The sequence below is a fragment of the Falco cherrug genome, chromosome 4 (assembly GCF_023634085.1).
Source record: "Falco cherrug isolate bFalChe1 chromosome 4, bFalChe1.pri, whole genome shotgun sequence".
NCBI lineage: Eukaryota > Metazoa > Chordata > Aves > Falconiformes > Falconidae > Falco > Falco cherrug.
Window position 1 is genome coordinate 46,684,043 of NC_073700.1, and position 22,664 is coordinate 46,706,706.

The window sequence follows — 22,664 nt, forward strand, 5'->3', positions numbered from 1 at the left end:
TACAGGCAGATTCTCTAGAGAAACCTCTTTGCTTCCAGCTGGGCAAAGCTGACACAAAAACTCCCTGCCACACAGGAGAAGTATAAAATCAAGTATACAGAGTTGGATAACTAGCTCAAATACCTCGCAGACAGTGACACATGAGAACCAGCTACGCTGCCCCAAGCTTCGGGACAGTTCACCGCAGCCTTTGCACCCACAGCATCGATAGGAAAGAAAGCGCTTTTCTCAACACCTACTAATTACTCCATTGAGTTAATTCCTGCCATGCTCCTTTACAGTGCTCACTGACAAAGCATCGGTTTGACCGCGCGGCAAGCTGATCACTGCCCTAGCACTAGCTGTAATGAACAGGAGAACTGCTTCATTACGAAGTACAAAAGCATACAGTGCTTTGCTGTCTGGCTTGAAGCACTCTAGTCCTCAGTGGTAGAGGGGAGGACAGTCAGGAACAGCAGGAGCTATTGTTTCGAAGACCAGCTCTATATGGTGCTTTAAATGCCAGGCAGCATTTAAGAGGCCAGCCCCAAGCAGTTTCTTTTATGGCCCACTATTACTGGGAGGCATGTGCACAAGGCAAGGCAGGCTTGAAAAGCAAATGCCTGCTCCCATCATCTCCCAGACCCAGTGAAACAAGCAATGCACAGTGCTTGGCTACTATTAAAAGAGTCAGCCTGACTGCTTAATTAATTGACCAGGCAGCTCCGTAAGACCTGCCTCCCCAGCCTCTTTGATCTTCGCCAGGGGTAGGTTGCAGTTGCTCCTCTGCAGAACGCCAGTGCAGTTCAAGCCTGTCAGGTTTTGTTCTGTGGCTCCTGCAGATGCCTCCCATGCCATAACATCTACCAGGGATCATCATCTGACAGCACATGGCTACCACCGCCGGTTTTTTTTTTCCAGAGACAACAAGAAAATAGTGCTTTTCCTGCCTGCAAGGCAGCACAGAGCAGGCCCATCACCTTCCAGGATCAGAGCCTTGTTTTTACAAGGTTCCCAAAAGCTTTCTGGGCAAGCTTGTAGGCAGGACCTCTGCCGAGCAGCTGCAGTCCAGCAGGCAGCTCTGCCTGTCCTCAGAAGCACTTCCTATTCAAATAGGAGATAAGCTAATGCAGCCTCCGCAATGAAGCATCCTTATGATGCTTTTTGTTCTTGTACTTTTATCCGCCCAGGAAATCTCTGCTCAGAGGCAGCATGTTCAAACAGATCCTTTAAGAAAAAAAAAAAAATCCTCAGAGATAACGGGGCCTTCCCCCCCCCCCCCCCCCAGACAATGGCAAGGATAAAGGGGCAGGATATGGGGGAGGGAGGAGTATGACATTAAAGAGAAAGAAAAAAAAAATCCTATTGTCCTGGAACACTTCTTTACATACTGATTCCATATGGAGCAAATACCAAGGGATATTTCTGTCACCAGACTGTCCAGAAAACCAGAACTAACACACAGTACTAAACAGTCCTAGTTCAATAACCCAGCTCTAAGGAACCCCTGTTCTTCTGCTCCATTATTACTAGCTAACCTCTGAAAAAAATATCCAGAACCCTTAATTATCAAGAACCAGTCATGCTAGGAACATATTTTCAACATATTCATCATTTACCAGTTAGCAATTCAAATGTTTTAACCGGATGCTCTAATAGGAGGAAAAAAAGCCAAGTAGGGGTTGCCAGGGCTCCAGCAGAGCTGGAGGAAGGGTATCTAGTGACTTCCATGTGTCTGCTGTCAAAAGGAAAAATGAGTTGAGAGCAATAGCACAGGTACATTAGCATAAGAAGCAGAAAGAGAATGACTAATAGGAAGAAGCTGAACACTCACTTGTGCTGCCTTATCTGCTGTATTGAAAATCTCTTGGCTGGGTCGTATTCAAGCATCCCTGAAAAGAAGGAAAAAAAGTCCAGGTGTGATCACAGATGCTCTCAGCCAAGTTGAAGACAGGAAGCATAAAGCTCTACCCTTCCCTCCCACCTCCCTCCCCACAACAGCAACTGGTGTGTCCAGCCCTCCTGGCAGCTTAGGAAGCCTTTACCTCCAGGAAGAATATGCTGCATTGGTCACAGGAAGCTCAGCACAAAATCCCAACTCGATTGCTGACTACCTGATCAAGTCTCCTTCCTCAGTTTTCCCACCTGCAAAGTGGATACGACCTTTTCCTCCTCCACGCTGCAGGGACAGAGGCTTGCACAGCCCTGGATCATATGTCCAAGTATGTTTTCAGGCAAAGAACATCAAGACTTTGCATTTCATAGATAATGCTATTGAACTTTCTCCATGGAAGAGCCAAAGCCTTAGGCACAGCATCTATCCAGTTGCTCAGCATCCCAGAAATTCTAGTCTAGTGAAATTCTACTCTGGAAATACAGATGAGGAGAACTGACAAAAAAAATAATCCTACTGTCCATCCTTTTGCCCTAGCCAGGAGTTTGATTTCTGGCATCATCTGCTAAGACAACTGGGGTGGGGGTGAGAGAGAGTGGGGGAGAGGAAAAGTAGCTTATCTGTATTCTCTCTAGGAGAGAGGGAGGTGGATTCCTTAGATTCATGAGATGCCCACTCTGCTCTACTGCCTTTAAAAAGCTTCACAACTCAACAGAAGGGAAGTGGCAAATTTTGCCATATTCTCCAGAAACTAGCCCCAACGTGACCTAACAAGTCTCATGCAGCAGCAACCAAGATTTCTCCAATGAAGGTTCCAAGAATATATTTGTCTAACAAAGTCTCACTGCTGTACGTTACAAGGAGTTTTGCTTTTACTGGATGCTATCTCCTTGTTGCTCTTAAAGCACTAGCACCGTTGGAGTCTTGCACAGGCAGCATGAAGAGGAAGGTTTTGGAAAGAGGTGGGAGAACAGGAGGACCTCGTCTCCAGCAACCAGAAGAAAAGAAAGGCTAGGAAGCAGAACAGTGTCAAACAGGAGTTAACGTCAGGATAAGGAGCAAACAGTGCAGAGTGCTGGTGAGAGCCAGTACAAGGACACTGTGAAAAACACAAGGATGGGAGATACGTTTGGATGGACATTTATGAAGGGAGGGCTGGAAAGAGACATTGCAGTTCAAATAAGAAGTTGCAAGGGCCTCACAGACGAGTTTGTGCAATACTGTTGACCAAAGCCAACGGAAGAGATAAATCACCAGCAGTACATGTGATTAAAAAAAAGCTGATCCAGAACATCTTCCTTGCCAGTTCAGTTTGTATCACATTACTAACAGTAATGAATATGGGCACAGAAAATGTACAGGGTGGAAGGACTGAAGTTTTCCCCCCCAGAAACCAAAGTACAGTTTGCCATGGCAATTCATAAAGGTTTATCAGTGCTGATGACAGCACCAATAGCTTTAAGGCAGATGGAGTCACTACTGATCGACATGACATCACCATGAAGGAGGTTAAAGAAACATGGGAAGACCTCTCCAGGTTAGAGAAGGTCAAGTGCATCAGAGGCAACTGGCCTCATAAACTCAAGTCACTGGGATCTTTAGAGCCCAATTCTTCAGAGCAATTTAGACAGAGCACACCAGAAATTTGTACTTGCCTTGTTGAGACCATAAAAACCACCACTTGGCTATGTTAGGGGTACACGGCTGAGCTCAACTGGAGCTACAGCAACAGCTCCCTGCTCAAGAACTCTAAACCTTGACCCTAGTTCCTTATATCTGGTATCTTCTCCCCTGAATAGGCCAAAGCCCCAGAAACAAGCAACCAGCAGCTCCAGACCAAACCCGTGTGTGGCAGGAGGTGATTAATGCCAGTGACAGTGCCAAAAGCCGAACAGCTCAGCTGCTAGGTCTGTTACTGAGGAACACCACTGAAAGGGTATTTTGAGATGGTTTCACAGTAAGAGCGAGAGAAGGGAAGGTACAGTTGAACCACCTTCAGCAGAGAATGGATTTGATCCTGAATCTCGCTGCAAGGTGCTGCAATGCTTGTAATGCAAGATACATAGCTTTTGCAGGGCTAATTCCAAGTTGTTTCCTCACTTTATCCACTGTTAATGAACTGATGCTGGAGAAAGCCCTTCTTTTTTCAGGGAGTACTACAAAACAAACACCCCTACAGTTAAAAAAAAAAATAAAAAATTAGTTTAACACTGAACACAGCCTTTATCAGGGCCTTTCTCCGCAGCAAGGGTCCTTGCAATGCACATTCCTCCTTTCTTTTGTACCCCAGCATGCATCCCTAGCAGTCCCTGCAGCCTTCTCAGAATCACAGACCACCTGAGGTTGGAAGGGACCTCTGGAGATCACCTCGTGCAAAGCTCTTGCTCTAAGCAGGGTCAGCTTGCCCAGGACCATGTCCAGCTGGGTTTCAAACATCTCCAGGGATGGAAACTCTACAACCCTCCTATGCAACCTGTTCCAGCACCCAACCTCCCTTGCAGTAAAGGAATCTTCTCCTGCTTTGATGGAATTTCTCCTCACCTTACAAGAAGAGGAACAAGACAGGAAGGTGGTTCAGAGAAAAAAAAATATCCCACACCTAATTAAATAACCTATTAATAAGGTTATTAGGCAGTAGTTTCACAGCTGAGCTGCACAAATGTGTTGGCTTTTTTTTAAAAGGAAAAAAAAAAAAGAAATAGGACTGCAGAGAGATCTTACATGAAGTCTAGGGGACACCAAAGCAAGAACTGGCTAGGTTACCTTATTAATGTAGTCAGAAACAGGTAAGTCAGGACACCGCACACACCCCCCCCCTTTATTTATTTCAAGACTCTTTTGGAATCCAGCATGTTATCATCAAGGTCAGGATAAGCTGCTGCACATCCAAGCAGATACAACTAGAAACTCTTCACAGGAATGTGAAGTACAGTGGGATTTCCTCAAGGCTCTTGCACTTTCAGATTGGGATTCATTTCACTAGGGTGCTGCAGAAAAAGAGTTGCAAGATGATAACTGACCAAGAAGAAATTTACTTTAATGAAAAAGGACTGTATTTTGGGCAACGTTTGAAGGAAAGCAGAAGGTCCAAGCACCAAAAATGTATGTTCATGCATTCAGCTCTGTGACTCACCCATGGCAGCTCTGTGGCTGAAGTCTTGTACTGAAAAGAGACTTCATCAAGACACAACATCATGTACTATTCACCAGTCAAGTCACCTAAGTGTCTGCCCACAGTAACCACACATACTCTCTACCATTTACGGTAAAGATTTCCATGAAGTTTATCTGTGAGTAGAGATGAGACACAGTGTAACAGGGCAATTCTTCATGAGTATGCCTACGTTACAAACCTCTGCTCCCGTGGTATTTCAGAAGGATTCACTATGCCCGTACATGGGATATTGTGTTCATCACAGCACACCAGTAGTCTCAAACCCCCTCCAAATCATGTCAAGTGGCAATCCAGAAACTGGAGACCATGAACCCATCTTGAGCTCCTTACAGACTCCAGCCCACACACTTCAATAATGCTGAGCAAGCACAGCATTATATCATCTGGTAGAATATCTCGTTTTCAGCAGACAGCACAACCTTAGCTATGAGAAGGAAGAAATCTAACAGCAAGAGTTAATGAACTCCACCTGGATTTCACTTCAGAGCCTCCAACTCAGATCAACATTTAAAAGAACCGATGTAAAAGCAGTGTAAGTCCAATTGGTAAAATGAGACAGGACTTTTCCCCTCTCCTTCATCCTCTGCAAGCACAGCCAGGAGTTCTGATCAGAAACTCCCTCTGCAGGCAAACCTTGAGTCTTTGATCAAACAAGTGCAGAAGGTTTGCCACTGGATGGGTTATAGACACCAGTTGGATCCAGGGACTCCCTGCTTCTAACAGAATTAAAGCATCCCACTGCCATCAGAATGCACATCCTCTCAGCATTCCTGTAATGAAAGGTCACGGTGGTTACACAAAAGTGAGAAAACAAAACTCTGAGAAACTAACTTGTTCCAGGTCACAAAGTCTGTAGCAGAGCCTGGAAGTCAATCTAGATGTCTAATGCAGAGACTGCAGTCTCAGAGCTTTATCTTTCAGTAAAAGTACATTAGAAAAGGAAGAAGAAAAGCTGACCTTGTGCATTTTTCTTGTCCAGAAACAAATTGCATACAAGTTGATAAGTCATGTGCAGATGGTGACAGAAGAACCTTATGGCTATTTATAAACGCTTCCACTCTGACACATCTTTACTGACTGCACACACAGAAGCCAGAACAGTACTAGCCCTTCTCTCCCTCAGTGAAGAGTATAAATAAAGCTTCATCCCTGATTAGGGAGACAAAAAGAGGAACAGCATCCCAACTAATCTGTTGAAATACAGTCATGCAAGTCTCTTTACAACTCAAATACTGTAGAAGCTTTAAAGTCCTCTAAACTCCACTTCTTCTGGAAAGAGGAACAAAGAAAAACAAACTCAAGGGGAAGAAAAAGTAAAAACCCACTACAAAAGTAGTCAACAAAAGAACAGGAAAAAAACCCCCCAACCTTAAAAAGTGCATGCTAGTGTTTGCTTCACAGCTAGACTGGTATTCTGGTCAACACAGCACTTCTAGCCAGAGAGCAAATAAGCACTCTGCAACATGCTGAATTCTTCCTTACAAGAAAACCAGAACAAATGCTTGCAGCACTGCAGAGTACTTTAAAAGTCTTTTAAAAGCAATGCAAAGGCAAAACAAAGTCTCTAGTGAAATAGAGCTGAGCTGTGGGTGTCTGTGCTGCTCATACGAAAGCATCAGCCAGTCATTGACAATATCTGATCTGCAGGCTTTCGATTCAGTTTCAGCCTGCTGCAGAAGTAGCAGGCACCTACCAGGAAATGCAGATGTTCTGGTGGAAACGCATGAACTAAATAAAGCATTCAGGTTTTGTCACCATAGCTACGTAGTATCACCACTGCAAGGCTCAGCCCTCATCTGCAGCAGATGCTTTGCTATCTGCCAGGCTGTGGAGGTGCTCAGGCCTCCAGAGTGGAGCGAGCCGCAGCAATTCCACTCCTTAATTCAATCACCTCAGGTCTGCCAGCTACTCTAAGCACTAGAAAAAGTGTGTCAAACCAAACAAGGGGAATATTAGAAGCTTTTGCCAGCTTTTACTGCTTAACAGGTACATATGACAAGATGAGGGGTGGGAGAGTGCTCTCAGGTGAGATGGAGGGAGGACAGACAGAAGAATCCTTAGGGCATCCCACTGCCCTGGAAGAAAGGGTCAAATTGGTAAGAGACACACAGATATCTCCTCCCAGGCAAGCTCCTCTGCCTATGGAACACACTCGACTTGCATCTCTGTAGTGTCCAAACACAGAAGGGATGAAGACAGACAGCTGCTAGGATGAACGAGGCAACTGAGGCTGTAAGAGATGGACAAAGGGCATCAGGTGCGAGGGCTCCTCTGTTTAAAATGAGGCAGAAAGAAAAGAAAGAAATTCTGACTCCAGGTCTCATACAAGGGATGGAAAGAGAACTTAAAATGGGAGTTATTCTGATAATGAAGCATAAGATTTTAAGCTACCAATATCCTCAGGACAAGAAAAGAGAAACAACTGCCACACTCATTTTCCCTGGGGGACAACACTAAGTGCAGCTGAGAGGCTTATCACAAACCTCAAATGATTTCTGCTGGATGCTTTAGAAGACTGGCTGCCAGTCTAGACTGACTACTGGATTTACTCCATTTGGGCAATTCCCAAGCTCATAAAAAGGGCTATGTTTTGAGTCAGCATTCGCAAATCAAACACCACACGTAGATCAGGACATCGTTCCCTGGGGCAGGCAGATCCAACATGAAACACACATCAGTCAAAGTGCTGGGCTGTGAGCAGTAGCCACATTAGTCTCAGCAGAACGGCCAAGATACCAGCTGCGCTGAGTGCAATTTGAAGCTATGCCTTATGTAATGCTTTCCGAAAGCTGTTAACGGTAGTTAATGCTTTCTGAAACACATGGAAATAACTTACCGGCGTGGTGCCAGATAAGCTAAAATAGTCTCCTATGAGTAGGACTGCAGGGGGTCTGCCACCTCCTCGGCAGCGGGGGGCTGCGGGGAGCCCTGCCGGAGGCAGCAGCAGGCACAGCTCGGACAGACAGCACCACCTGCCGCCGCCCGGCACGCAGGCGGCACCGAGCGAGGATGCCTGCCTCTGGCTCCACGGCGAGGATGCTCAAGTCGCCAACGCCACACTGGGCACACAGCCAGCACTGCGTGAAGATGCTCGTGTCCCCAGCACTGCACCGGGCAGGCAGCTGGCACCGTGTGAGGACACCAGCATCGCCAGCACCGCACCAGGCTGCGGTGTGACCCGATGGGGCGAGAAAGTGGGGCCAGGCTGGAGCTGCAGCTCCTTGTGACCATCCTCGGAAAGGCCAGGAGCCCACGGGCAGCGCAGCCCTTCCTGCCGAGGCAAAACTGCTGCCGTTTCTAGCATGAAGTGCAGCCATAAACCGCTTCGAAGTCGTGAACCTTTTGGCTAGCCACAAACTGCAACAGCACCGTGACCACACAGAGGACACGGCACAGTACACAACCCCTTGGTTTAGCAATAACACACATAGTATGAGCAAACCTGCTAATGGGAGGAGGGCAAACCAACTTGGTTTGCTCAGTGACCCACAGCCCTTCACCCACACTAACTTCTTAACCCCGTGTAGCACAAAAAACAGAAAAATACACTTGAAACAAGGCAGCGTCATTTCATATTTGAGGTCTGATCTTTCACAAACAGCCGGAAACAATGAAGGAGAAGCAAGCCCAAGCTGAGGGCTGGGGGCCACTACCACACCTGGCTGTTCCACCGCCAGTAAGGCAGCATGAACTCTGGTCAGCATCTCCCACGTCTTCAAATCCTATCCCATCTGCTGCCAAATGGGTATCACCAAGCAGGCTGCTACGCACAGCATAACTGCTGCCCTGACCATTCAGCTTGCAGAAGTAGAGACTGTTCAACGCTAAACCTCAAACTATTGCTGTGACAGGAACAAACCCCCCCAAACAAACAAAACCCACAAGCTGCTTCTACCGAGAAAGCGCTACTCCTGCTTCCACCACAGCCCTGTTGTGAAAGTGGGCAGCAGTCACTTTGCTCCAGTATCCTTGCAACTCTAAATCTGGGGGGAAGGAGGCAACAGCCAGGACTGCAGCACAGAAATTCAGAGCAGAGGCTGATGAGGAAGGACAGCAGAACCTGAGTACTCACTATTCCTCATCACAGAAAGCTCAGACAAGGAATTTGAGTGTTCTCACTTACAAAACCTGCATCAGTGCTGTGATGCCATTTTAAATTTAACCTCTTGTGGGCTTTGCCTTTAGATTTAAAAGCTTCTTGGAACACAAGAAACATAATGCAAAACCAACTCTTTATAGAGTAGTGACTGCAAGCCACGTAGGGTTTACGGTATCTCATGAAAACACCAGTTTTAAAGATCTCTCAAAGTCTTACGAGGTTCATAAGCACAACCTCCCTTTCTAATAGGATCCTGTATCTTCACAGGATACTTGGAATGAAGCTCTCCCCAGCACTATGCAAGCTGAGCATCTGCGGCATCTATAAATTTTACCCTTTTAGAGACAGTTGGGAGACTCACCTCTCAATAAGTCTGAGAGTGGAGGACCACAATCCTCTGGAATTGTGTAGTCACCTTTCCCGATGTTTTCAAATAATTTATAGATATTATCCCCTTCAAAAGGGTATAGACCCGTTGTAATGTTGTATCTGTAAAGGCAGAAGGAGAAGCTGTATAAGATAAAGCTCACAGAACAGGTCTTCAGTTCTTATGTGACTACATAAACCAAGAGAAGCCAAGAGGAAACTCAAAGACAAATATTTGACAGCATTTGGAATGCCTCTTTAAACTTAGCCTTCCTTCATCACAGCCTCTTCATTCACATGAGTCAAAACCACCAAGACATTTCCCTGACAAGCTGGGATAGAAGAAACTTAAAAATAAATACTGGAGATATTTGTGGTCTCTGTTATTGCAGTAGCTGTGCATCTCGGATGCTGAGAAATGGCTGGCTCACTGAAAGTAAAGATTGCTTTCTTCAGAATTACAAGGACTTCGGGGAACATAAACCCCTCCGAAGGAGGGACCAACAGACATACACCCTCCCTGCCCCTCCCCAAAACATACAGAAGAGCAGCAATGACTGCAGATGCACATGACTGAGCTATCTGGGGGCTTATATATTTTTTTATTGCGATTCCTGAGTGCTGGATGGGCACTTACAGTGTGACCCCTGCGGACCAGATGTCTACTTTAAAGCCTGAAAAGGTGTCAAGGCCATTGGCAATTTCTGGTGGCTGGAATGCTGGCGACCCTTGGCTCGTTCTGCACGTGTCATCCTCTGCAAACGGATGCAATGCCTACAGTAGAAGAGACAGATTAGTTTCAAACTTCCAAGGCAAGCAAATTGTAACTGTTAGAAAAGTTCCACCTGGGAACCAAAACAGGAAAACTCTGCCACTGAACATCTACTTACGCATCATGAGAACATGCCACTACACCTCTTGCACCTCTCCTACCTAGCTGAGACAGCCTTCATATAGTAAGAAGGATAAGGTTATATAGCTTATCCCCATTTCACCACATTTTTGGGTTTGTCTGAGATTGTGGCCTTCCTCTGCACGCTTCCAGGATGGAAGTTTTGTGCTGCTGTTAACAAAAGTGTTTTGCCAGTTGCAATACATATTCAGAGTCACTCTAGAGCACTCTGCAAGTTCAACAGAATAAAAGCACAATAAGTCAATCAACACCACAAAGGTGACCTAAACCTGGAATGTCACATTTCCCACATACCTCTGCTACGCCTAAATCGGATATTTTTAGCGTCCCATTGGTTGTTAGCAGGAGGTTCCCCGGTTTTATATCCTTGTGGACAATCCCTTGGCTGTGCAAGTATTCTAAGCCGTCTATAAGCTGACAAAAGTACCTGCAAGAAAGAGTTAAGAGGAAAAAAAGCCAAGCACTTCCATAGACTAAGAAAAACTGATAAACATAAAGCAAAGAGTGCTGTTATTGGAAACATGTCAGAAATACATTTACATTTGATGAGGAACCTGAAATTGAACTGTGGTCTGTACGAAACGGCATTTCATCTTCTGACAAAGTCAGAAGTTACCTGTCGGAGCTCTGCAGCACTGTGTTAACCACCTCAGACTCCAGGTTCCTCCACTCCAAAGCCCTCTTCACACCTCTGTGTATTTTCTAAGCGCTGAGCACCACACTGACACAGACCTGACAGTTAATCCTGACACCTGCTGTAGTCTAGGCTAAGTTAAGCCAGCAAAAGATGCTCTTTCAGTGGCACAGTCTGCTCTAACAGGGGGTGGGAAAAGTTTCCTTTAGCCAGTAGAAAGGAGTGTTTCGCTGCACTTATGGTCAGAGATTATTGGCAAGCCGTTACCAGAACATAACAAGCATTGCACACTGACAGCCTGGCAACAATGGTGCATGCATGTTTTTTGTTTTGTAATATCCAGAAATACTACTTGACTTAATGTGCCTGTATTTCACTTAAGCCATCTGCAATCTCAAAGATCTTTTTAAACAGAATGGGAAAGTACGACCATAAAATTGTATAGTTACCACAGATTTGCTAATCTACACTGATTTGATACACATGACAATCTTCCTGCATCTACTTCCAGAATTCTAAGGTTACTTTACTTGCAGAGTGAAAGGGGCTTCAGCTTATCCTGTCTACTAACTAAACAAGCTAACAGATCATGCTGGATATATTGTCAATCCTTAATCCATCCAAAGACCTTTTAGTATCTCTTCTGACGCTGAACTGTATGGTTTGCCTCCATTTAGGCAGGGCAAGAGTCCTTACAGATTCCTCCCCTGCACCCATCTTTGCTGAATGGCAGAGCTGTAGGAAAGGGGCCAGGTCATGCATCTCATGAAGTAAACCAAAAAGTAACAGAAAATTCAATACAAAGATGTTTTCGCTTCCCAGAATCTAAGCGCTATCCCTGCCCCCACTTCATCAGTTTTTCATTTGTTCTATGGATGTAAGAGATGCAGTTATTACGCAAAGCCTGGTTTACTCTAAAGTGTAGCCAGCAGTCTAAGCAACACGGTCGAACGTGCTCTTGAATTCAAGACAGCACAGTGGTGAGAGGCTAACACAGCCTAAGGAACAAAGCTGTACTTACCCGTGAGCCTGAAAAACTGGAAACCTCTTTTCTGGGACACTGTCCAGCATTTCCTGCATCCCACACACACAGTACTCCATCACCATATACGTGAAGGCAGAGTTAAGGAAACTTCAAGGTTAAACACTTCTCAGGCAAACGCTGTGTGAGGACTGCAGCCCTGTTCCAGTGCAACTGGACGGCTGCTGCACAGACAGACCTGTTACTGGTCTACAGACACTGGAGAGCTAGAGCCCGAGTTGTGGGGCACTTGCCAAGGTAGCTGCCTTCCTCCAACTCTAACAGAAGGTGGCAAAGAACCCACAGGAAAATTCTCCTGCTTAATGACCAGCTGCAGCTCTGTGATCAGACCCAAAGCGGGATGCAAACTCCACAGAAATTAAGTTAGAGATCTCACAAATGGGACAGAAATAGGGTAATGGTCTAAAGTGGCTACAAAAAAATTAAGAAAGCCCTGGCAGAAGAGCTGCAGTGTATTCTCCCAACACCTTAGTTGTTCTGCACTTGACATGACAGTGAGCTCCCATCACCTTCCCCAAAGTTTCTATTATTCTTCATTTCCTCTCTCAAAATGATACGGCTGTATGCACTAACAGCCACTGCTTACCCCCATCCCCATGGCAGTACTTCAGTAGCAGGAGAAAGGACCCCTAGAGAGCTGGGAAGCTTTTTCAAAACCGCATGCATGAAAATAAATTAGAACAGAATGCCAAGAACTGGTGGCACTTTTTAGCATTTGTTCCCTTGCAGCTTATTCTAGTTTACATCTCCTTAATGACACAACCCCCTAAAGCAATAATTGCCTTTGTTTTCCGGCAGACGTGAGCCCAGAGGGGCCAGCAAGGACGGACCCTGAGACATCTGGTGGCATCGCCAAGGGAGTGCACCTTCAAGATAAAGAGCTGAGACAAGCACTGATTGCCAGGAAGCCCAAGCTTGTTCTCCAGTAACACAAAGCATTTCTTTGGTCACTCTTAATTATTCCTGGCAGATGCCTTCTTAACCTAAACCTAAAATAAGTTGCTTATGTCCCAGGATGCCATCTTAACTCTTGAGGCAGGAGAGGCTAAAGAGATGACCTGTGCTTTAAGTGGGATCTGTGCTAAAGGCTGCATTCCCCTTTTGCAGCGCATTCTATCCAGGAGCTCAAAACACTGTGCAAACTCATTAAAATCACGTTACATTCCCTATGTGAGCTGCTCTTCAGAGGGATGCTAAAATACTGTAAGATTTTACGATGCCACCCAGTAAATCAGAAGAAGCAGGAACAGAAGAAAGAGCTCCCAAAATTCATTCCTACTGTTTCTTACTCTGGAAGAAATCTGTTAAATACTTACAGTAATGTGGAAGACCTCAACTCTCCCACCTTCAAGAGAGTAATACTAACAGCAGATTACGTAGAGTAGCTCCCGGGAAGCAAAACCCAGCTCTTGTTCTCATCTACAAAGGACAGCCTGATTTTGGTTTCATTAGCTGCCAGACTGTTTTTCACCCCTCCTTTTGTAACTGATCCATCTCTGGTCCATCAGCCAGATTAGAGTACAAACTTTCAGGCTGGGGCAGATCTATTACAGCTGCCCCAAGACGACCGAGGCTCTCAATTCCTCTAATCAATAGGGTTCTGCTCCCACGCACAACTGCACATACTGGTAACAGAAGCTGTCAGAGATGGTGTCAGCTGGGATGCTGCTTATTGAACTGGGTTTATTTTCTGCCTGGATTAGTTCTCCATTCAGCAGCAGCTCTGCATTCCCAGCCACAGCAGGTCATCAAAGCAGCCCATTAAATACTAAATGTAGTTGATATTTTTAATCCAGTCATCACAGCTTTCCCTTTACCAAAGAAAATCATTGCAGGCTTTGGACTAGGCAGGTAAGTTATCTTCCCAAGTATAAACATGGCTGAAGCCTGCAGTTCACTTCTATCAGCAACAGAAAACTCAGGTGAGAACAGAGCCCTTCCCCCTTCTACAGGCCGAGTTTCAAATGCCACAACGCTCATTCTGGAAATGAGGACATTTTCTTATTAGTAAGGGGGAGACTGACATCCCTCCTCTATAACCCATTCAACCTTCGCCTTGCATTGCTCCATGCAAGGCACTAATACAGACATTTGCACAATGACGCAGTGAAACTAGTAAGGGAACTGACCTCCAGAGAAGCCAGCCTGGAAGAGAAAGTTACTTTTCATCTGGATCTGTTCCCAAGCCTGTTTACCATGCCACGGCACAAGTGTTTGTACCGCCACATCCTTGGATGTGCCACACAGGCACTGCAAGTGCCAACGAGAAGCTGGAGAAAAGTTAAACGAGAACATGATCATGGATGAATTCCCGCTCGCAGCCCCAGTGCTAATGCTGCTCACGTGCACAGAATAAGCACCGATTAGAAACAAACTTTCAAAGAGTGTAGAAGCAGATAAAAGATAAAAAACAGTCAAGTCAACCTACACTTGCAAGGGGAAAGTACTGAAAAACAGTTTGTTCTTTTTCAAACGCTGCTGTTCAGGAAATAAAGCAAGGACCATGCTTCCCGGCTTAGAGAGGTCACATTTCTGAAGGACCATTCTGGGTTGTCATCACCTGTTACCAACACATGAGGTCTCTCTCGGGCTCTTTTTCCCCATCCTTCTGCTTTAGCAGCCCAGCTTCTTATTAATTAAATGGTATCTTTCTATAGACAGTAATTGAATTGCAGTCTCTTCGGTCTGTTCAGGCTACAAAACACAACCAAAAGTTGTCATGCTTTTTTTTTTTTTATACTAATGATTTGGTGGCAGAGCACTACTTAAGGCATACAATTAAATTATCCATTTTCTGAAGTACTGTAATTGGAAGACAGTATTCAGAAAACACTGTCAAAAATAAAAGCAACCATTTACAACACTTACTACAGCAATCAGCTCAATAAACTTAAAAACTGATTGAAATCAAAGTGCACTCCAACTGCAGCAGACTCCTTAGAAATCCAGCCACCCACTCGCAAATTATGGCACGTAACTACGTTGGTTAGTGTCCATGTGTGCTTGGGTGATGCAGTGCACTGGAATAACATGTTCAAGTCTGAAAGGTGCACCAAGATCACAAGCCACAACTTTGATTCAAGAAATGAACAGTTTCGTCTCAAAAAGCTGGGCTGTAGGTCTCTCAGGAACAATATGCTTTGAATCGCTCATGACTGTTACAAGATTTAGGTCACTTAAAACGCCATCACAAGGGACTTTCACACAAACAACAACCAGGGGAGGCTTGGGAGTTCATCCTATCTTGTTAAGGATAACCAGCAGCAAAGCATACCAACTGCCTACAGAGAAGGCAGCACTGCAGCAGTACAGACCCTCCAAAAGGGGAGAGTTGCAGGCATCCAGATGCCAGCCAACGAGTAATTTTTTTTTCTTTTGAGGGAAAGAAAAAAACCCCACATCTACATCACTGCCAAGGACTTAAAGAAAAAAGCATTACAAAAATTGATTTCACATAGCTGAGATGATAAAAGGCCCATCTTCAGGGAAAAAAAAGCACTAACATGCCACAGCTAGGACGGGAGGTTAGAAGTGCCAGATCCACAGTTCTTTTTTCATCTCCGAGTTGCTGAAGGTCACACAACAAAACACGGTATTTGAGGGTCAGCTGTTCCCTACTCTAGCCCTGCATCTGTAACCTGGGGACAATATCACATTGCTCAGCTGAGAAGCTGGAAAACTTAAGAAAATGTACTTGTGTGGAAAACACTCCAGACGCGGTATATTTAATACCAGTGAAAGACATTTTAAGCTTAAGAAACATTCAAAAGGGTCTTAAAAAAAGCAGAACTCTAACGATTCAGCACTATCGTGGAGAACAATGCAAATTCAAACCTTATTAACAACTGTGCGGAAAAAAAAAGGATATATTTTCTGCTTCTCTTCATTGTATAATACATCTACCAACTGGATAACATTTTTGTGCCGTAATCGTCGCAGGAGCTGAATTTCCCTGCAGGAAGAGAAAAAGAAAAAAGTTACTTTTAAAAAGCTTACCTGCTTACTAGGATAAAATTAATGTTTTCTAAATCACAGGGATTTTAAAGACATCTCAAACCATATTAATCCCAGCTGCTTCACCTAAGGCTACCTATGCATGCTGTTTGACAGAAGGTCTTGTGTATTCCTGAATTCATTAGTCCAAGGTTAGACCACGAAAATACTTACTGGTCACTAACTAGGACTATAAACAAGTACCCTTTCAGTTAACATTACGCAGGCAGTCAATTCTTCTCTAGACAGGAGTTTTAGTCCACTGATAAACAACAGCAGGAGAACTATCCTCAAGGAGCAACGTGCCTTTGTGCTGGACATGAACCTGGTGATAAAAACGCCCTGTGCCAACGCTTTGGTGCCAGTCAACACAGGCTGTGGTACTTCTGCTAATAAAAAGTTTTATTCTGCACTCCCATGTAAGCTTTATTCTGGTTTTATCTGTAAAATTTGTGCAGTGCTCCCCTTTAATATTTGACTGGTCAACAGTGGGACGCTGACAGCCAAACAGCCCCATTCAAAGCAGGCAGGAGCAAGAGAACAGCAAGCTTGATCGGCAGAGGTACGTCATGCTGAGCTGACACAGAAAACGGCTCCTGGTGGGATCCCACCAGACCCTCGGACACCAGGCTGCACAGAAAGAGAAAGCAACCCAAGGACACATTCTCCAAACCCCCTGCCTCTACAAGCAGCACCAGCACTGGACTTGCAAGGGCCTGGTGCAGCAAGCCAAGCCGTCTCCTCCACCTCCTCCTGCCAGCCATAAGGAGGGGGTTACAGTGTCCCCTGCAGTCCCCTCTCCAGCTCACACCCTTCCCTATGGCCTGGGCAAGTGCCTCACTATTCCCCGATCAAGCTAGTGGTGACTACAGGCAAGGTGTCATCGGAACCGAATCGCTGCCCCATCAACTGCTCAGGCAAGTCAAAGCCTACCCCAAGCTGCTCCGCGTGCCAAACGTGTGGCTTTATCAGTTTCCCTCCAACTGAAGCTTTTCAAATGATGCTGGACTGTTAGGAGCTTAGCTCACTGTCACTCTCTTCAGTTAAAGCCCTAGAGATGTGCTACATTGGTGTTTACCGTAATATCTAGGCCAGTCACTTCCAAGACAAACCTTTCATGTTTGCACTTCGTGCTTCGTTATATGTAAGTGTCATCTGTAGTTACAAGAGCAGAAGTAAATTTGCTCAGGCTTCCAGTCTTCACATTTCAGGGTATGTTTTTAAATCAGCATCGTGAGCAGGAACAACCCCCACAGATGTCAGTGCGATACAGCATCGTGCAGTTAGGTGTGCTCCTGCTGTCACAGGCAGGCAGTGCCCGGTGCCAAATGTGGCAGAGCAGCTAACGCAGTATATAGCACATTTCAGCACAATTTTTAAACAATTATTTAACTGGGAAGCAACTTGAGTATTAGTACTCGCAAAAAAAATAAAAATGTTTCTATACCTAACAATCAGTTACTTCTGATAGCTGTGAACAGATATCAGTTATTTAAACATAAATATAAAAACATCAGAAACTGGCTAATCTACTAGAGACATGAAAAAATGCAACTATTTTACTATACCACATGAAATGTGTGAAGAGGCACTGTTCAGTAGAATATGATTTCCTACAGAACATATAAAGTACAGAAAAACAAGGAGAGGTTATAAACAGGGAAAACAGCCAACGTGCCAAGGCTGCCAAAGGGGCAGCGAATCTCCAGCATTCCTGACCCAAAAAGTCATGCACCAAAAGCTTCCCGTGGCCAGGAGACAAGCGTGATGGATGTTGGAGTTGAGGGATGGAAGAACTCCGGAGTTGTTGTTCAGCCTGGAGAAGAGAAGCGTCTGGGGAGACCTTCCAGTACCTAAAGGGGCTGACAAGAAAACTGGAGAGGGACTTTTTACAAGGGCACGGAGTGATATGACAAGTGGGAATGGCTTTAAACTGAAATAAGGTAGATTTAGATTAGCATTAGGAAGAAATTCTTCACTATGAGGGTGGTGATGCAGTGGAACAGGTTGCCCAGGGAAGCTGTGGATGACCCATCCCTGGAAGTGTTCAAGGCTGGGTTTGATAGGGTTTGGAGCAACCTGGGCTAGTGGAAGGTATCCCTGTCCACAGCAGAGGGGCCGGAGCTAGAATGGTCTTTAAGGTCCCATCCAACCCAACCCACCATACGATTCACAAGTGGCAGATGACAACGGCCTCCCAGCAGTCCCACCAGCTCCTGCAGAGCTGGCCTTGGCTGGCTCCCAGCAACTCCACACTCTGCCTCAGCACACCTCCAGCTCCTGATGCAGGCTACCCAGCGATCTCCCACCTACTCCCCACCGCATGAACCACACTTGGAACCGCTTGGGAGTCATGCACAGTTTAACAGCTACAGGCTGCTTGCCCCCGAGTACCACCAGATACAACATACAAGCTGTTTGGTGTTGTGGTGGCAAGCCAAAGACCCCTGAGCCAGACAGTCCATTAATCCATTTGTGTGATCAGTTTAAGTGTATTTACAGTAGAGTTAGCACAGAAATCACCCTGAAAATCCATCAAGTTACTCATATGCAGTAGGAAACTACTGAGGCAGTTTCACAGAACCCTTTAATAAAGCTGAAATTTGCAGGATAATTCAGAAGTGAAGCAACCAACCTAAGAATTACAACACTAGCCTGAAGAATGAGTCAAAAACAGAAGTTCCAGCTAATAAGTCCATTTCTTCCAAACTTTAGCCCTAACTTGACTGAACAGATTAAAACCGAATTGAATCCTCTGTCTGCAGAGAGTAAAGAATGTAAAACTGAGCGAGGAGACATATTCTCTTGGCTATGAAAATGGACCCTTGTATGTCATCTTGTATCAACTGTTTTCATCTCTGTCTCTTGGGATTTTGTACTGTGCCCCAAACCACATTCTAGTACCTTTTGCATTAAACTCAAGCCAGCAAAATCCCACTAGATGCCAACTGTGAAGAGAAACAGGAGGATCAGGACAGTCAGGTCAGAGTGGTTCTGTCAGTGTCTGGAAGTACAGATACTGCTCTTTGTTCTGCTGCTCAGTCCTGGGCTTGGGCTAAACTACATAAAAACTCCTCTATCCAGCTTCTCTCTCTGGCCATTCAGTAAGTTGCTTTAAGAAACATGGTTACATTTCAATAGGTAGGACTTTTGAAAGCAGTATTACCAGGAATTCAGAGCACAGCTTCGAAAGCAAGAGCCTCTGCCCAAACACATGACACACCAAGCTCAGAAAGCCATCACCCCTTGCCTGCACAATTAGCCAGCCTCTAATAACAAGCTGTGGGCAGTACAAAGGCTTGTTGACGCATCACATCTGATTAAAAAAGATCTTGCATCTTACAGGCTTTTTGAAGGAGCAGCTACTGGTTCCTTAAAGATCTTCTAAGGATCCCTGAGCAGTGGTATTAATCATTTCACTACCGAAGTTTATGATAAAGGAAGAATGCCTAGCCTAAACGGCCTTAAAAAGATATATTTTTTTTAATGATAGCTAAACAAAAACCTAGGATAACAAGGCAAAGCTCAGAAGAGTGTTTAGTTTAAATGGCAGACAGATTTGCAAAGTGATGCAGCCACTCTAATTATAGTAATGACCAAAAGGCTGAAGTGGATTAAATTAGCATAGAAACTGCAGCCAGCGTAAGTGTTGGTCTAAGAAGTTTCTGCATAATGAAGGGAGACGGGCTGCGTGCTCAGACCAAGCCAGGAAGAGAGGGAGTGAACACATACTTATTTACATAAGACTACTTTGCTGTGAAGGCAAAGAAAGCTTCCAATATTAGGAACGCATTTAAAATCCTGATCCCAACAGCTCATTCCCTGTAATACGGCTTGAAAGCACAAACACTAATTCCTTCCACCTTTAACTAATAAATATTTCGTATTTCTGTAATGATTCTTCCCCCCCCCCCCCCCCCCCCGGAGGACTTTGTCAACCAATCTAAAATGCCAGTGAAGTGCACCCACCTCTGGGGCAGAGGCCAAGCAGCCCATTTCCAAGAGGAAAGATTATTTCTATTTTTAGCTACTCTTGCATTCTAGAATGACTGAGGAACAGACACAGCCAGACCACAGTCACCTCCAATTCCATTTTGGTTTTCAAACTTCACCAAGCGAACATAGGTGCTCATCTCATCAGAAGGTGCCTAAATTGACTTTTTTCAAAATGATCAAAAAATCCCCCACCCCAGCCCATACTGCTTTCTTTGCAATTTGCCTGCACAACAGCATTTTAATTGACAGTGCAGGGAAAGGAGGATTTGCATGCCTGCGGTTTTGCTGCCTTTCCCCTCAACCCAGGCAAGGTGGCTTCCTGCCTTTCCCACACCAGCCTAGTGAATCTGGTTCAGATTTTAAGCATACCTTTTCCAGCTGCTGCTGCAACTTTGCCTCCTTTTGCTACCCCTACAATTTAACATGAAATTTAAATCACAACAGTTGCTTTTGAGATCAGACCTCTTTCCAAACACAGAGGAGAAGCCCAGCAAAGCGGCAGGCTGCGCTTTCTGCTATGGGGTAGTCACTTCCATACCCACCCTACTTAACACCACTATTACCTGGCTAGAGTTGTCTCCATTATGAATCCTGCTCCTGGTTTTCTAAACTAGAAAGATTTCAAGTGTGTGACAAGACAGACTGACAGAGTACAGGGCCCGCTTCAAACTATAACCGTCTCAGAGGAAGAAGAAAAAAGATCTTCTAACTTCAAGGTTTCCATGTGGTTTTGTCAGACTCATTAAGCTCATCCTGACAGATTAAGATTAATCCCCAGCAACGTACCTTGCTCTGGCAAATAACGGGGGGGGGGGGTGTGGTGGTGCTCAGAACTGTATATAGCAAAACTGCCTACCTGTACCACGTGCTATACAATTTTGGAAGGACAGCCTGGAAAGACATTCTTTCCTGGGCCATTCTAGTAAAATCACATCTTCACCTTAAGATTTAGCATTCCTTCTACAGCTTGTTTCAAGCCTCAGTTTCACCAAAGCCATTTTTGCTTAAAGAAAACCGAGCAATACAGCCAAGATTCATTCCCTTCCTTGGGTTCCCGAGGTTCCTCCTCAGGTCCAAGCTTTTGGGGTTTTATTGGAGACAATTGACAGTGAATCTTCTCCATGTTACCCACCAGGTTGGATCACATGTCAGAAACGTGGGTTTGTAGCAGGTCTGCAGTGACATCTTCAGCCTGGGAGAAGCTCACCCTCAGCCACCCCTTTACTCCTCTGCGCACAACCGTGGGCCATCTCAGACTCTCTACGAACAGCACTGAGGAGCCAGGCACAAGGAACTGGAACAGCTCCACTGCAGCACTGGTGCCACAGCGAAGGGCTGGGAGACGTGCACAGAGAACAGCTCCATATGCCAGTTCTGGCACGTACCATAAAGCCACTAATGCCATTCTTGCTAATTGCTACAAGGGACTCAAGAATCATTCATCTGGTCCTTACACAATGAACAACTACATTAGGTATTTATTTAGATTGATTTTGTAATCCTGTATAGCCAAAGCAAGTTTTAATTACACATTAGTATCCCCAATACGCCACAAAGATTAACTTATTTAAAATGTAGCTTGTGAACAGCTTTTTCCTCTTTATTTCACCTAAAAACCCAGCCCCCCACTCACAAGGATGCAACTTGTCATTTTCATCCATGTGAGAAGCTGCACCATGTGAGAAGTTTGCTCTCACAAGCACAAACATAGTTCAGATAAGAGACCGAGCAGAGCACTTCACTATTTCCTTCTTCAAATTAAGCTTTACACATCTGAAGGTCTGCCTGATATGGGGAGGGGTTGACATCGTTATGTGTTGATGAACCCAGCGCTGATCTACATCTTTCAGGTTTCAGTATCCTAACAGTTTTTCTCCATTACCCAAAATGACGTTGTGAGAACTGCAACCCGTCCCCACTGCCCCTCCCTCCCTGGAGGAGGCAATGTCAGAGATGTCAAGATACAGAAACAGCCCCTGTGGTCACCACGCTCCTTTCTTTACGTGCAGCCAGAAGCAGCCCACGAGAGGTGAAGTGCTGCAGACACAAATCAGAGCGCACCCTCCGCCACCGAACACGGCGATCTGAACCCTGCCAGCTCTCGCCTCGCAGAAGCCGACAGCAACAGCCAGGCACCTACTCCAGAACAGTGTCTGTGAGCCCAAGGGGCTGCTAAGGGAGGGGAGGATCACGGTGATATTTTTTCCTCTTTACTAGTTCCAGGCCTCCATCCACATCCCACTCCCAGCAGGGATCTCTGATGTTACAAGCCCTACAGCCACCACCGCACAGCGACCCGTGCTCTGCTACAGATTAGTTTCTAACGTTTCGCCACTGAATCCGAGTGAATATCCAGTTTAGCAAAGAAAGTGACAGAGCCACCCAGTTACATACAGACCTTTCTTGTTAGGAGGGACAGGAAATCGTATGAGTCAGCATTAGCCCATCTCCACGCCTCTGCTGCTTGCAACAAGTCCTTCCCCTCAGCAGAACTGTCCATGTTTTGAGGTGCAAGACTCTTGAGTCAGACCCAAGGAGCAAACTGTCCAAGTGCAGACCTACTACACATTTGA

General features: G+C 45.4%; 1 protein-coding gene across 2 annotated transcripts in view; it reads right to left on the reverse strand.

Annotated features, from left to right (window-relative positions):
- STK11 (serine/threonine kinase 11) overlaps window positions 1-22,664 on the reverse strand; it is a 48,884-nt gene that overhangs the window by 20,845 nt on the left and 5,375 nt on the right. For both annotated transcript variants that reach the window (XM_055708095.1, XM_055708094.1), the window contains exons 2-7: window positions 15,971-16,054; window positions 12,082-12,171; window positions 10,721-10,853; window positions 10,151-10,287; window positions 9,509-9,636; window positions 1,814-1,871 (exon numbers count right to left, since the gene is read on the reverse strand). In XM_055708095.1, the coding sequence (XP_055564070.1) occupies window positions 1,814-1,871; window positions 9,509-9,636; window positions 10,151-10,287; window positions 10,721-10,853; window positions 12,082-12,171; window positions 15,971-16,054 (630 nt within the window). The remainder of the gene's footprint in view (window positions 1-1,813; window positions 1,872-9,508; window positions 9,637-10,150; window positions 10,288-10,720; window positions 10,854-12,081; window positions 12,172-15,970; window positions 16,055-22,664) is intronic.